The 15,617-nt window shown below is 47.1% G+C and overlaps 1 protein-coding gene across 1 annotated transcript in view; it reads left to right on the forward strand.

Annotated features, from left to right (window-relative positions):
* Positions 1-201: 201 nt before the first annotated feature.
* dnah9 (dynein, axonemal, heavy chain 9) overlaps positions 202-15,617 on the forward strand; it is a gene marked incomplete at its 3' end in the record, with an annotated part of 104,117 nt that continues 88,701 nt past the window's right edge. The window contains 21 exon segments of the mRNA XM_079372339.1: positions 202-448; positions 451-731; positions 2,845-3,041; positions 3,129-3,287; positions 4,254-4,384; positions 4,491-4,702; positions 5,320-5,553; positions 5,678-5,845; positions 6,284-6,400; positions 6,478-6,628; positions 7,292-7,406; positions 7,612-7,680; positions 9,545-9,671; positions 9,955-10,101; positions 12,641-12,749; positions 13,363-13,604; positions 14,023-14,158; positions 15,010-15,165; positions 15,168-15,185; positions 15,188-15,204; positions 15,277-15,539. Coding sequence (XP_079228465.1) covers positions 280-448; positions 451-731; positions 2,845-3,041; positions 3,129-3,287; positions 4,254-4,384; positions 4,491-4,702; positions 5,320-5,553; positions 5,678-5,845; positions 6,284-6,400; positions 6,478-6,628; positions 7,292-7,406; positions 7,612-7,680; positions 9,545-9,671; positions 9,955-10,101; positions 12,641-12,749; positions 13,363-13,604; positions 14,023-14,158; positions 15,010-15,165; positions 15,168-15,185; positions 15,188-15,204; positions 15,277-15,539 — 3,218 coding nt within the window. The 5' untranslated portion in view covers positions 202-279.

A 15,617-nucleotide genomic window follows, 5' to 3' on the forward strand; every position in this document is an offset into this window, starting at 1 on the left:
TAAAGTCTACACATAATCCTGAGGTTTGCAGGTCTCAGACATTTTCATTATAGTCAAGACCTTTATTTCCCTAAATGTTTTGCACATAAAGGTTTACTGTAGTCCTGATTAGCACATGAAGACTTAGAGACACACAATGGCTTAAAACTTTTAATTACTGTGATCACACTTTGCAAACTCAAACAAAGAGCTCAGAGGGAAACAAAGGTCTGGCAGAGGGATCTCCTGGTTCAGGGTCAGCTCCAGGTCGCTCATGTCCCCTCAGCAACAACCTGATTAATGCAAACACTGGGTTACTATGGAGACAGAGACACAATCAGTTCAAACCAAAGCCGGGACATCCTGACCCGGGACAGCAAAGCCCAGCACTGCGAACCTGCGGACATGGAGGACTCCCCTGCTGAGGATGCGAGACTGGACTTTATTTCGGACTACGTGCTCAGGACTCTGAACTGAAACAGGACAAATGGCAGAAGTGTTTGTGCAGCGAGGAGAACCGGCAGCTGCTGCAGGATTTCTTGGACAGAGCCGATCAGAGGACCCTGGTGATGTCTGTGACCGCGGCCGGACTCCTGCAGCCTTCCCCCGGCTTCACAGGATCCAAACACAAGGCGGTGTACTTTATTAAACATAACAAAACAGGGCTGAGTGCAGAAACCATGAAGGAGAACCTGGTCTATGGGGACCTGTCCTACGCTCCACTGGATCAGTTTTCTGCTCTGGTTGAGGAGGTGAGCAGCAGGGCAGGAAGTGTTAATTATTGTCTCAGACTTTGGTAACTTCTCCCTCAGACAGGAGCAACACTGAGAGGGTGAAGATTTTAAACGAGAAATAAATGCTTTCACTTCCTTAAGAGGCCACACTGGTTCAAAACGCAAAATAAAATCACTGCAGAGCCGCTAATTTGTCCGCTTTAATTAAGACACAAGCGTTGACGTCATGCTGCATTCAGGTGCTCCTCAGACAAAACCATTCTCGAGTGGCTAAGTCGTTTTTCCGTTTTGTTTAGTGTGTTTAATGATAATTTGGGGAAAATCTGGAAGACATAAAGACCATGTTTTATTTCTAATTATATCACATCACTTTACATAGGTCACCCCTGGTATTTGTGCATTGTCAAATATCGGGAAAGTTATTTCTAACAGGGAATATTAAAGGCTTCTTAAGTATAAAAGGGCAAACTTTGAGAAATGTTTGATCCATCTGTTGCAAGTTGGCACAAAGCAAAGGTTAAAAAGGCTCGGTAATAACATTATAGACCAAATAATAATTATATTATATATATTAATATCGTATGTCAAAGGTTTATGCACTCTAACAACGCTCAGTTGTAAGACTCACGTATGAGACAAGTACTCATTTTTGCATCTGTGGTTGCTTTCCTTTACGCTTAAAAATCTTAAACTACAACATAGTAACATGATTTTTTCCCACTATTCAAGTAGACATTGAATGCACCAGACACCTGTCACCTGTCTGTCTCTGTATGCGCCTTTTAAACACTGTTATAGTAATGGATGATTTAGTTGTATCTGATTATAAAAGGTGAGTGTTAAGTTAGAAGTATGCAGTGAAGAATAATTAATTAAACATTAGCCTGAATTAAACAGCTTAGCTAGCAGCTCTTGTTTTCCCGCCAAGTCACATTATCGATTTTTAAATCGTCTCTGGTAAATTCAGATTCATCATTAAAAATATAAATAAATAAATACGACACAGCAGGATCATTTGGAAACTGTTACATGATGGTGAGACAGGTTTGTGTGATTTACTGTTTGAGTACAGCTAAGCTAACTAGCTCACTGGCTAGTTAGCTCATTTCACTCTGACTTGCTAAGCTAACGTGATTTTTAAATTGGTCCTGCTTGGAGGATCAGTGCTAAATGTGGGTGGTGGGTAAAGGGGGGGGGGGGGTATTCATATACCTGAGCAGACCCCCTACATGAGGTTCACCGACCTTGAAGCCACTTTGACCTGGTGGTCAAACCCGGTACTGCAGCATCAGCTGGTGCTACTCAAGAGAACTACATAAATCTGAGGATCAATTTATGTTTAAGAACATTAATGTCCCAGTACAAAGACTTCAATAACACTTTTAAAATGATTAGGTCCTAAGAGTCATAAAGACGGGACTGAAGCCAGGAGCACGTGGACACTTCTCCTATACAAGGCTTTATTGCCCACCATGGGGGTAATTAGTTGGTGCACAAATATAAGAAGAAGAAACCTTTAAACAACAGGAAGAAACACTAAAAGCTGACTAATACACGTGTTTATTAATGTAGGTCTTCATGTTCATCAAACAGAGTGAAAACCACATTTCCCCTGGTGGAATTGATAAAGTATAAACTATTATTATTATAAACAGTAGGAGGACCTTAAGTAGTCTAAATTAATGTTTAGTTAAAAGTAAGTCAACTGAGGTTACGTAAGAACAATATTTACTGACATTAAAAGCTCTTTATATTAAATTAGGCCCTGAAAAGGGATAATTGATTTCCTTAAGGCCTGTGACGTTTAGTGGTGCATAAAGTAGCATTTAAAGCACATTTGCAAGTCATTACATTTAAGCAAAGTAATTACCAATTCATCCGGGCTGCCTTGGGGTGTGGAGCCTTATTGCATTTGCTCAGTTTGCCTGGTTTATAAACCAGCGAGACTGTTTTTATCTGTTTCTGGTAGACGTGGTTTATATACCACACATTGTTGATTCAAAGCCAGACATGAAACCAAACACGAGAGTGAGTGGCTTCACCTCAGCCAGCGACAGCATTTACTCTGTCACTGCTGCATGCATGAAGAACTGAGTAAAGCAAACGTCCTGTCATCCTCAAACTCCTCCAGGTTGTGGCTCCTCTGCTGTCTAACAGCAGGAATCACGCTGAATGGCCACAGGTGGTCTCCCAGGACATCAGACGCCACGTCCACTCCCTCAAAACTAATGTGTTCGTGGTGTCAGGCCAAGTCCAAGGCAAGACTCTGCTGCCGCTCCCTGCAGGCTCAGAGCGAGTGGAGCAGGCCGCCCTGGAGACGGACACCGGGTAAACAAACGCAGAGGACATAAAAGGGTCATGTCAATCTATCATGTTGTCTCCTGTCTGCTTTAAACTACTTGTGAAACTCCACAGGGGGGAAATGGTGGACAAAAGCATCATCCACTCCTTGGAGTCGGCTGTGATTGAGTGGAGCCATCAGATCCGAGCCGTCCTGAAGAAAGACTCCTCGGAGGCTGTGCTGGAAGGCAGAAACCCCACGCCGCACACGGAGCTACTCTTCTGGAACAACAGGTCGGCCCCTCTGATATTACAAAAGCTGAATATCAAACTGTTGAGCAGCATTTGTTCTAGTCCTGCGATTGTGTGAATCCTGCTCGTCCCCACAGGACCTCCGAGTCCAACTGTTTTGAAAAGTTTCTGCTGGTGCTTCTAATTATTTCATTTTCAGAACACCTGTGCTATCAAGTGAAAAATGTAATTTGGGGCCCTGTGCTCCTTCTGTCTTGTGGCTTCTTACGCAACAGAATTTAGTTTCTACTTTCATTCTTTTATATACCTCAGCACAAAAGGGACTATTATCTTTTCCCCACCTTCACATATCTCTAAAAATGTTAATCCACTCCTTTTAATACAGATGCAAAACTTTAATAAAGATATTGGATCAAAATGTAACAATATAAATTACAAAACACCAAAACAACATAAATCACAGTTTAATTTTACTGCAGGATATAATCAGGAGAATTCAGAGTAACTGAAGGGGGAGTGATGTTTCTACACTGTGACAGGAGTCAGTGCATCCTCTGTCTGCCCACAGCTGCTCCCGTCTCTGTGCACACGGCTGAAGAGCGTCGTCTGCTCCTCACTATTTCGTTCTGCGCTCCGAACCACACGTAGCGTTTGTTTTTCCATATTTATTTTTTTACCTCGGGGGACCACCCACCCGGACCGCCGCCTCCCGTCTGAAAGGGCGAGTCTCCGACTGGAAGGAGCACGAGTGAGCAGCCAGGTCAGGAGTAAACCTGGAGCAGTTCTGATCGAGATACTTTCATTCGAGACACTCAGATTTTTTTTGTCCCGTTTTCATGTTTTCAATTAATCGATATTTAAAAATGGACCTGAGTCGATGGTTAACGGGCTGCTAGTCGCCGATCCTGAGAGCGGCTCACTTTGGAAGCTGCTTTGGTTGTGAAAGTTCCCCTCGACACGATCCTGTCGTCTCTCCTGATCAGTCTGTTTGTGCTCCGTTGTTTGAAGGCGTGCAGATCTGGAGTGCATGCACTCTCAGTTGAAGTCGTCGAAGGTGAATAAGATGGCGATGCTGCTGGAGGCTGTGGAGAGCAGCTATTCACCTGCTTTCACCAACATGAAACAGGAAGTCAGCACAGGTAATGACATGATGGAGAGTCTGCGGTCAGCTCAGGCCTCGCTGCTGATGTGGATCTACTTTCTCTCTTGGTGTTTGATCTGACTTTGACCACGTCTTCTCTGCAGCCCTGGAGGAGGCGAAGGACATCTGCACCCACTTGAGGCCCCTGCAGCGCCTGTTTGAGGACGTGGAGAACGCAGAGTTCCCCGATGTCAGGGGCCAGATCGGCCCTTTGATGCACACCGTGTGCCTGGTGTGGGCAAACTCCAGATACTACAACAACCCAGCACGCCTCATCGTCCTGCTGCAGGAGACGTGTAACCTCCTCATACAGCAGGTCAGCGGCACGCTCTCCCGCTCGACAATCCCAACAGGCTGTTTTCCTTAAGAGCTTTCTTTTGTTTGCAGCAGTCTCTGTTGCTAAGTGGTGATTACTGAGGTGTTTGTGAGCTGCACTTGTCAGAGATCACCTGGCAGAGTGGAGTGGGGGGGCGGCTCCACATTGTTCTCTCTGATTTTCTGTCCAAGAAGTTTTACTCTGTGTGGGTGGAACTCTTCTCTTACTTCCTCTCGTCTGAGAAGTTTTATAGTTCTCCTCGTCGCTGAACTGGTGCAACGCTGATACCTGATATAAAGATTTATAATGATGATGAATTTATATCACAAATCTGCTTTACTTATAAGAACAACTGTTTTATGCTTTCTGTTGCCAGATATCTATTATAGTCTCTGTAAAGACTGCTGGGCTCAGGTTGACCACCTGTAAACACATTATCTCACTATGGGTCGGTTAGCATCAAGCTAACAAGCTCAGATGTGCATCCTGGATCCCCCGTGAGAAAATGAGTCCTAGTGATTTATTAGAAAGTGATCAGCTGATTCTGTATGCTGAATGTGACGCTGTTCACGCTGCACACGGCGAGCTGAGCTCCTTCTGCCCTCTGTCACCACCAGGCCCGGGTGTACCTGGTTCCAGAGGAGGTTCTGAGAGCAGATGTTTTAGAGAGTCTCCTGAAAGTGCAGACCAGTCTGGACGTCCTGCAGCTCTTCAGGAGCTCCTACGAGGACCGCAGAGCCAATCTGAACCAGTACCAGAGGAACGGGAGGCGGGTCAGGCCCTGGGACTTCTCACCATTGTTGGTCTTCTCTAGACTTGACTGCTTCATGAACAGAGTCAGGTCCATTCAGGTGAGTATTAGATGCACAGTGTAAATATGTTTGTGTTTAAAAGAGAGGATCAGAATGTTTCTGAAGTGATTCTGCAGCTCAGCTTGATTAAGCCTTTAGTTTGTCCCTTTCCGTGTCCCTGCAGGACGTCCTGCTGACAGCTGTGGACCTCCTGAAGCTGGAGAAACTAGAGATCGGAGGCGTCCGAGGCCGAGCCCTCAGCCAGCAGGTCCAGCTGCTGCACCAAGAGTTTGTGGACGATCACAAATCGCTCACAGAGAAATCCTATGACTGCCTGGAGCTCAGCAGCCAGGTACGGAGGGTCACATGGTGCATGAAGGGTTGGATCAGGGGAAACAACATTAAAGGTCAGCTGGCTTCATGCTGCAGGAGTCACAGACAACAAGCTCAGTGTTCTTTTATTTATCTCTCCTGAAAACTTGTCTGTTCATGCTCTTCATGGTCTGTGTTTGGTTTTAACCTTCTGTAAGGCGACCATGGGTGGCTTGAATAAAATGTATTATTATTATTATTATTTTATCGTCTTGGTGGAGAAAACAGCAGCACAGCCACTGCAAAGTCAGTCGCTTAAGCAAGATGTTCCTGAGTTATAGCAAGGAAAGCAATTTACTGTGTGCCGGTCAGCGTCCCCCGCCGGGCGGCTTTGAGTCACTGAGATGTGAAGAGGAATGTGCTGTGCTGGCCCTGCGTTAGCCCACTCTGCTGCGTGCTGTTCTGTCTCCGCCTGCAGGAGTTTGAAGAAGATGTGAGGGAGTTCAGGCTGAAGGTGGACGACACAGACCGACGATTAGGAGCCGTCTTCTGTCAGGCCTTTGAGGACGCCTCAGGACTGGAGCATGCCTTCAAGGTTTGGAGACTTTATCTATCTGTCACACGCTCCCCCACAGACTGTTTATTAACATGTCCCTTATCTGATGTGTGCAGGTGCTGGATATGTTTGGGAGCCTGCTGGAGCGCCCCTCTGTGGCTGCAGCTGCTCAGGACAGATTCCCTCAGCTTGTCTCCATGTTTGACAAAGAGTTGGACTGCTGCAAACTGCTTTACGACAAACACATCGTGGCTGCAAAGGATGGAGGTGAGACTTTGAACCGGACAGTTAAATTGGTTGAAATAAAGATGTTTGTGCTGTTTGGTTCTTCTCTGAAGATGCACACTTATGAACGTCACTTATAAACCTGCAGTGTTTCTGAAGTCCAGCAGGGGGCGCCTCCTCTGGTTGTTGTTATTTTCTGATTAACTCATTTTTATTCTTTGTTGATATTTTAAAGTGCCGAGCTTCGTGTGTTTCACGTCTTCTTCAACACAGCATGATGTTCGTTTTTAGTCCCACCTGATCTTATTTTTATTTTTATTTTAATTTGCATTACAAAAATTATTTATGGGAAAAATTGTGCGATAACATTTCCACCGTTATATTCACTGTGTGCATGAGAGTGTGTTCACTCAGTTTATACAAACTTTAAGTTACTGGCTCTTATTTTTGGATGCTTATTTTTTTTACATTTTTATCTAATTTATTTCTGCACAGTGTGATTTTCTTCTGCTTCGCTGCTGTAACTCTGTAAACGTCTCAGTTAGTGAGATGAATAACGGAGTATCTTATCAGTTAGACGCCTGCATGATGTGAACGTTTCCACCGCTGTGATCCTATTGGTGGATCAATAACGTGGCGTGTAGCATCACTGCAGACTCATTTCTCTGTTGTAACATCTGATGGTGATGATCCTCCTCTGGTCAGGTTGTTGTCCAGTTAATAAGAACATGCCGGCGGTGGCTGGTGGGCTGAGGTGGGCTCGGGAGCTCCAGCAGAGAATCCAGACCCCCTTCTCCAAACTCCGACACCTCTCCTACCCGTGAGCCTCCTCTTTGTACCTCCTGCACAGTAAATTAAGAAAATAACTCAGGTTCGGTCACGCATCTCCAGAATCCTCCGTGTGAATTAAACGCTCGGCGAGCAGCTTTTAAGGCCTCGTTAAAATCCTGCTCAGGAATAATGGCAGAAGGGAAGATGTAGGATATAACCTTTGCATGGCTTATTAAACTTCATCTTCTCTGCAGGTGTTTGGAGTCTGCAGATGGAGCGAGGGTCATCCACAAGTACGAGGAGATGATGCAACTGCTGGACAGGTGTGTGGGTATATTACGCTGTATGTCATCATGCCTCCACGTGTGTGAGCCTGAATAACAGGAAGTAGAATTCATCCTTACTGAAGTACGAAGCACTAACTCGGACTTGTTTCTTTCCCGTCTGCAAACTGAACATTTAGTGTTTCTGTAACTTTCTCCAAGCGGCTCCCTCTGTGGAATCGCATGTAGACACGCAGCTCCGGGCATGATTTATGTTCTCATTACTGTGGCAGCGCTGCAGATTATTTCACAGGTCTCCCATAATCCCAGAATGCGCCGTCGCTGCTCACTGATGCCGAGTGAAGAATGGCCTTTAAGAACACGAGCAGCACCGAAAACCTGCCAGATAACGTCTCCCGCCGGAGGGAGGACGCCGTTTGTAGGGAGAATCAAATTATTTGAGTCAAAGAGAGAAAAACACAAAGAGGTTTAAAAAATACACGAAGAAGAAGAAGATTTAGTATTAGAGCATTTAAATAACACTGAGTGCTTATTCTCTTATTAATCCTCATAATATGAGTTTCCTTTAGATCATTACGCTTTAACACTCATGTTGTTTCATTAACGGCGTGTGATTGGTCTCCCAGTCTTTACATTCACAGATTATTAATATTCCAGATTTGAAGGTGCTGTTTGTTAAAGGAGGCTTTAAGGAAAAATAAACGATGGCAGATTCTTTGTGTTAGGAGCAAAATCGACGAAGCTTTTCCAAAGAATTTCAGTCATTCGGTGTTTTGACCCTTTAAATATGTAAAAACAGGATCCAGGTTAAAAACGAGGAGTCCGTCGGTGAAGTCTGTAAAAGTCCACGCGTGTGTAAAAGCGTGTTGTAGTCCCAGAAGTTTGTGAATTAGTCTTAAAAATGACGGCGCACACTCGTGCTCACACAGATTCTTTATGCCTCACACACTTCCTGTCGCTCCTTCCCGTCACGCCCCCGGAGAACAACGGCGGCTCTTTGCCCTCCATTTACTCCCATCAGAAATTAGAGCCCTTGTTATGCTGTAATAATTGTCGCCTCTGCCGTCGATGAACGCCGCCATTATTCTACATATTCCAGTCAGGAACGGGGCGAGCGTGCTCGCTCATTACCCCCGCAGACAAAATGTGGCGTGATTTATGGCCATGACCGAGGCGTTTGATTGCCTCTGCGTCTGCGGTGCCACTATCAGGAAATGAAGCTCACAGCAGAAATCCAATAAGGAGCACTGAAGTTCTCATCATAATCCCGGCTATTTACAGATTGATATAGCTGTACAGAGCCTGACATCTTCTCTGTTCCCAGCCCGATGAATCAGCGTTTATTCTCATATTAACCCCCACACGCACACACACACGCACACGCACACACACACGCACACGCACACGCACACACACACGCACACGCACACGCACACACACACACACGCACACGCACACACACACACACACACACACGCACACACACACGCACACGCACACGCACACGCACACACGCACACGCACACGCACACACACACACACACACACACACACACACACACACACACACACACACACACACACACACACACACACACGCTCCCCCTGCCCTTATTGTCTGCTCGTCTTGATGCGGACGAGCCAATCACGCCTCTCCTCCTGTTTGCAGCCTTGGAGGATTGGGGGGAAAATGACTCAATCATATGTCTTTTTAGCTGCTTGTTTTCTTGCTTATGTTAATTTGCATAATGTTTTCACGCCCGTGGACTCGTGAAATAAAAGCCCCAGTCCTTTTAATGGGACCATGAAACAATGTTAGACCCTGGAGGGGAGAGGCACAAATTGTTTTTTCTGTGATAATAACTTTAAGTGTGATGGCAGATTGTGTTCTTTGTTGTTCCAGATACTCCGGCGGCCTGTACCAGACGTGGACGGAGAGCGTGGGCGAGAGATCTCAGTACAACCTCAGCCTGCCGTTAATCAGCAGAGACCCCGACACTCAGCTGATCTCTGTCAACTTCAACCCGCAGGTTCTGATCCAAAACAGCCCGCTCCTTCTGTCCACGCCGCAGACAGGAAGTGACTGATTAGTTTGCTGAAGTGTTTCTGTCCGGGTCAAAAAGCTGCAGCAGCACTTTAATACCAATCATATACATCCACATGTTGTAACCAGACACTCAGTCAGAACCCATCAGCCACACTAACAGCAGCAGTAGTGAAATGTTGGCTAACACTTTTAGCAGCCCGCACTCGTAAAGTTAAATGTATGTTTTGATGCTCTGGTTGTAAATGTCCCCGTCCACCTCGTCCTAGCTGGCGTCCGTGCTGAGGGAAGTGAAGTATCTGGAGGCCGGACAGACCGAGGCCATCCCTGAAACGGCACTGCAGATCTACACCAGCAGGGGGCAGCTGTGGCAGCACGTGTCCAACCTGGAGCTCACCGTGGGCAGATACAACAAGGTGAAAGATCGTTTCATTGAGTGTTTGATATCAAACTGTGTGATGGAGGCGGGGCCGTGTTTTGACCTGGAGACGCTGAAACGTACAACATGTCGAACATTCAAATATGTCCATTTATTAAACTGTTACTTTGAGTTCTTACATCACTAATATTTATAACCGTTATCAAAGAGAGAACTCCAACATGTTATAGATGCGACGGGCCGTGTCACGTCAGGGCGGCCGCCATGACAGTCAGATTGTGTATCGTTGCCGTGGAAACCCCGGATGTTGCATGAGAGGCCGTGACATAATGAAGCGTGATACATCAGCAACGTCGCCGGGGGGGGGAGGGGAGCAGAACTCCCATGATTCCCCGCCAGCCTCGACGCCATCTTTGGTCATTGTAGTTTTTGATTGCGAGCCCCCCTGGAGGTGAAATCTACGTCCTGCATCTTTAAATTCACTCACCGGTGCAGAAAACACAGAAATGTTTGAGAATCATCAGAAGCATGAACACGATGACCTTCGGCAGCTCGGGCTCTGCGGGGTCGTTTCGGTGACTTTTTTTTCACTGATGTTGAAACTGAACACAGGCCAGATGTGATCGGGCTCTTTGTCTGCTTTAGAGGTTTCGTCTGTTCTTCCATCAGTCAACACAGCTTTATTATTTCTGTCTTTATTCCCATCAAACCTGCTTTTTAACACTTATTAAAGCGTGCTGCGTTTCATGCACAGTGCGACCAATATACCAGAATAAAATGCCGACAAGCCACGATCATTACCGAGAGTGCAGCTGCCACCGTCGCACGCTGCAGGCGAGCTGGAGCGACTTACAATTTATCCCCAATTACTGTGTATTTCATGCTGTGTTGGGAAACATAGCGGCTCAGATTACATGGAACCAAATGTCTGATTCTAGGAACTCAAACTCGGCCTATTTTCCAAAAGCAGATAACAGTCGAGGCCGGCGTTCCCCCTGGAGTTTTTAAAAAGTGTCAGCCGCAACAATGAAGTTGTTCATAAAGTTTGTGTGCGTGATCAGAGGCCGTTTGTCGTTCTCGTCCTCCACTGCCTCCCGCAGCAGAATCACATTATTCTGTTAGACGAGGAAGAGTGTCCCGTTCAGTCACACGCTCCTCGTGTAGTTGTGTCCGTTAAAGGATCACGAGGCAGTGACCAATCCAGTCAAAGGTATCAGGGTTCCAGTTTCAGTGATTGTGATTGTCAGCAGTTATTATGGCAGGTGGATCAGGTGAGACGACCAACATGATGCATCAACAGCACGACGAGGAGCTCCAGTCAGCTCCACGTTATCTCTAAATCAGTGGGGAGAGAATCTCGTCCCTCGTGTCCCGGGCTGCAGCCAGCATCCTTCACATGGAAGCTAAAAACAGCAGCGCCACCTCCGGGACGTTCCTAACCTGCATCGTGCACTTAAACCAAACCATTTTTACCACCCAGCGTTTAGCGGCGCCCTCGGGCTCATTTCCAGCTTTTACCTCGTTATTAAAATTTGCATTTGTTTATAAAATATCTAAAATGTTAATGTGTGGGTCGCCCGCAGCAGCTGCCTCAGGGCAGAGTTTTGCATTTTGTGTCTTGTTAGTGGTAAACATGTTTTGTTTACAGGTTTGTTTGTTTTTTTTAGATTTTTATTTTTGGCCTATATGCCTTTATTATAGAGAGGAAGGTGGATAGACAAATCAGGGAGAGAGAGGGGGGGGGAAATGAGCCACAGGCCGGACACGAGGACTGAGCCTCAATATGTGGCCCGCGCGTGCCACCAGGTTGTTTTTTAAAATGTGTCACAGCCTGTGAGGAGGCTTTCAAGGCGGAGACTCATTTCCTGTCTGACGCTACTTTCAGAAACGTTGAATGTTTGAATATCAGTCACAGCTCTGCATGCAGAGAGACGTGGAAGATGTTTAGGATGGGCATTGCACCCTCACCCTCAGTGCAGGGGGCGTGTCACTCCCCTTAACAGAGAGGAGAGGTTTCTGTCGTAACCGGGGGATAAAATAAAACTAATGAACTGAAGTGTTGTTATAGAAAGAGGAGTTTTGATTCTCTTCAGTCATGACTTGGTGAATCAGCTGATCAGTGACGGTCCAGTCTCCTAAACATGCCTCTCTCTCCCTCACAGTGTCGCTCTTAATGGGAACTGAGCATGTGGGCAAAATGGCAATTTGAATAATGTGGTATTAAACAATGTGAGAGCAATCACAGCTGTAATTAACTCTCAGAGGACGGCTCACCCACACCAATCACCGCTGACTCAACCACATGATTACTTTTTAAAAAACACAGCTTTTCACTGCTTCAGGTAGCAGAAAGTTCACGTCCAATTAAGTCACAGCGCCGCGGAAGGATCCAGCAGCGTGGGCTTGAATAAGGACGACTTCCTGTTTGACGCTCTGAGCTTTCAGTGGCCACACGACCAACAACATGACATTAAAATCATGTTTCTGTTCGCTCTTAATGTGGGCTGAATCTTCATCACGCCTTTCTTTATTTCCTGTGTGTGTGTGTGTGTGTGTGTGTGTGTGTGTGTGTGCAGGTGATGCTCTCTGTGCTGCAGGTGGAGAAACCTCTGGTTCAGGGCCAACTCAGGGACATCAACGCTCAGCTCAGGGAGGCCGAGGAGAGTCTGACCTGGAACAGTGAAGGTGCCGTGTTCAAACTGTACGAGAGAGAGAGAGAGAGAGAGAGAGAGAGAGAGAGCGAGAGAGAGAGAGAGAGAGAGAGAGAGAGAGAGAGAGAGAGAGAGAGGGGACTAACCTATGTATGGTAACAGGTGTTGGCTTTAAAACTACAAGCTCAGTAGTGCAGCTTGTTTTTTCTTCTGAAATGTTCTCAGACTGAAGTAGATAATCTGCTCCCTGAATCCTCCTCCCGCTGTTTCTCTTCCTCTCTGTGGTTTGTGGAGCAGAGCTGCTCTGAAGTGTGGCGTAAACAGAGCAGCTCTGCGTTTTAAAAAACATGGAATAAGAGCAGCAGAGGCGTTCAATCATTGATAAGCTCTGCTGACACTCCAGGATTCCCAGCAGCACAAAGCTGGAATGAGAGGCGTGCGTGTGTGTGTGTGTGCGTGTGTGTGTGTGTGTGTGTGTGTGTGTGTGTGTGCATGTGTGCGTGTCCTCTAGATGTATTTGTAGGTATAAATGGAAAATCACAACAATAACTTCTGTAATGTCACACATCTCCACGTTGAGTTTTAAAGGTCCTGAGCTGCTCAGATGTCAGCACACTCCTCTTCACTCACACACGCTCTGCCTGCAGGCGTCTGGCCGTACATCCAACAAGTGCGGGACTCCGTCTGCGATCTGGAGACTCGCCTGCAGAGGGCCAAGGACCACGTGGAGGAGATCCAGAGCTGCATGAAGTCCTGGGCCAGCCCCCTGTTTGACAGGAAGGAGGGGAGAAAGGAGGCGCTGCTCAACCTGGAGGACCGAACAGAGAGGCTGGACCGGTTCTACGGTCTGATCCGCTCCTCTGGAGAGAAGATCCACTTTCTGCTGAAGGTGATTGATCCTCTGGAAAAAGCTTTCTTGCTCTGCTGCCTGAAGCCCCCCCCCCCCCCCCCCCCCGCTGCTCTACACCTTAGCAGCACACACCTTATCCTATTTGAAACCCAGTTTGAATCGATCGAGTCTAAAATCTCGACGGATTAGATCAGCCTGTATAAGTTTATCTTATGACTTTAATCCTGAATCAAGTTTGTTTGTTGTAAACTTACGTGCACTTTTATTTTAGATTCTGTAGATTCTAAAGATTCAAAGAAAAACTTCCCATTAGGGCGCTGAAACAGACTTTACTCACAGTGCATCAGTCTGCAGGCTGGTTAGTTTAAATGCTGTGGAGATGCTGATTGTGTGTGTGTGTGTGTGTGTGTGTGTGTGTGTGTGTGTGTGTGTGTGTGTGTGTGTACCTGGGCCTCAGAGTAACCTGGGTCTGTTCAGAGCCGAGCCCACCTCGGACGAGTGGAAGGCCTACGTGGAGTTCATCGACGACTTGGTCATTGACGGGTTCTTCAGCAGTGTCGAGTGCTCGCTCAAGTTCTTCCTGGACAACACAGGTACCACAAAAACTTCACTGTTATTCACGTTCTGTTGGTGAGCGGTGAAACGACGGAGCTACTACTGATGTCTCAGAGCCAGACTGTCTCTGCCAGCGCTGAATGTTGAACAGGACACTCGTGCCAGCACTCACTTGGACGTCTTGTCAGCGACGTCCTCAGGAGGTTTAATGTCCGCCGGCTGTTAGCCAGAGTTGGACGTCAGTGTGAAGGAGGTCAGGACGTGAAGCTGGCACGAGTTTAGTCAAACAGTTTAGACTTACTGGGATGTGATTCAAACTGATTGTTGCCAGGCTGCATCATCTTCTCCTCATTCCACATTTTCTTCTGCTTTCTCATCTCGCTCTCTCTCGCTCTCTCTCTCTCTCGCTCTCTCTCTCTCGCTCTCTCTCTCTCTCTCTCTCGCTCTCTCTCTCTCGCTCTCTCTCTCTCGCTCTCTCTCTCTCTCTCTCTCGCTCTCTCTCTCTCTCTCTCATCGCTCTCTCTCTCTCGCTCTCTCTCGCTCTCTCTCTCGCTCTCTCTCTCTCGCTCTCTCTCTCTCGCTCTCTCTCTCTCTCTCTCTCGCTCTCTCTCTCTCTCTCTCTCGCTCTCTCTCTCTCGCTCTCTCTCTCTCGCTCTCTCTCGCTCTCTCTCTCTCTCTCTCTGGGCTTTTTATGCCTGTACTGTAGAGTTAGGACAGTGGATAGAATCAGGGACTGAGAGTGTTGGGAATGACATGCTGGAAAGGAGCCACAGGTCAGATTTGAACTGGTCCCGTCTGCTGTGAGGATTTCGTCCTCTGCACACTTACTGGGTGACCCGCCCCTCTTATCATCATCGTGTTCTGTGCTTTTCATTAATACTGTTTCCAGACCCGAGATCAGCTGTAGCTCCTCTGTTTGAGGCTCAGCTGGACCTGAAGGTTCCTGACTTGGTGTTCACGCCCTCCCTGGAGTTTGGATCCAGAGACAGTTTGTTAGAGCTGGTGGAGGGTCTCATCAACGACGTGTTCAAGATCTCCTCCCTGGTCCACGCCTGGCCCAGCACAGCCTCTTCCTCATTACCAGGTACTGATGCAGCAACATGGTCTGTCATGTTTCCAGGCTGAACATCAGAGACATGTGAAACTCTCCCCTCAGGCTGACATGGAGGACATGGCGGACCTGGCTGACATGCGGCAGCTCCTCATGGAGCGCGTGCAGAGCGTCATGGCTGCAAGCTGTGAGTTTAGAAACTCTCTGGAGCGCTTCAGCTACCTGTACGTCGACGACAGGAAAGACTTTATGCGTCACTTCCTGCTGTATGGACACGACCTCAGCAGCCAGGAGACCGAGGGTGACCCTGAAGACAGCGTGTTAGAGAGCCCGCCCTCGCTGGACCACTTCAGACAGCAGGTGGACAGGTGAGCAAAGTCTGGCTCAGCATGATACGGCCTGACCCTTTACTTTACTGTCCTGTCTTCATCCATCTTTGATTACAA

The sequence above is a fragment of the Symphodus melops genome (assembly GCF_947650265.1).
Source record: "Symphodus melops genome assembly, chromosome: 21".
In the NCBI taxonomy this organism is placed as follows: Eukaryota; Metazoa; Chordata; class Actinopteri; order Labriformes; family Labridae; genus Symphodus; species Symphodus melops.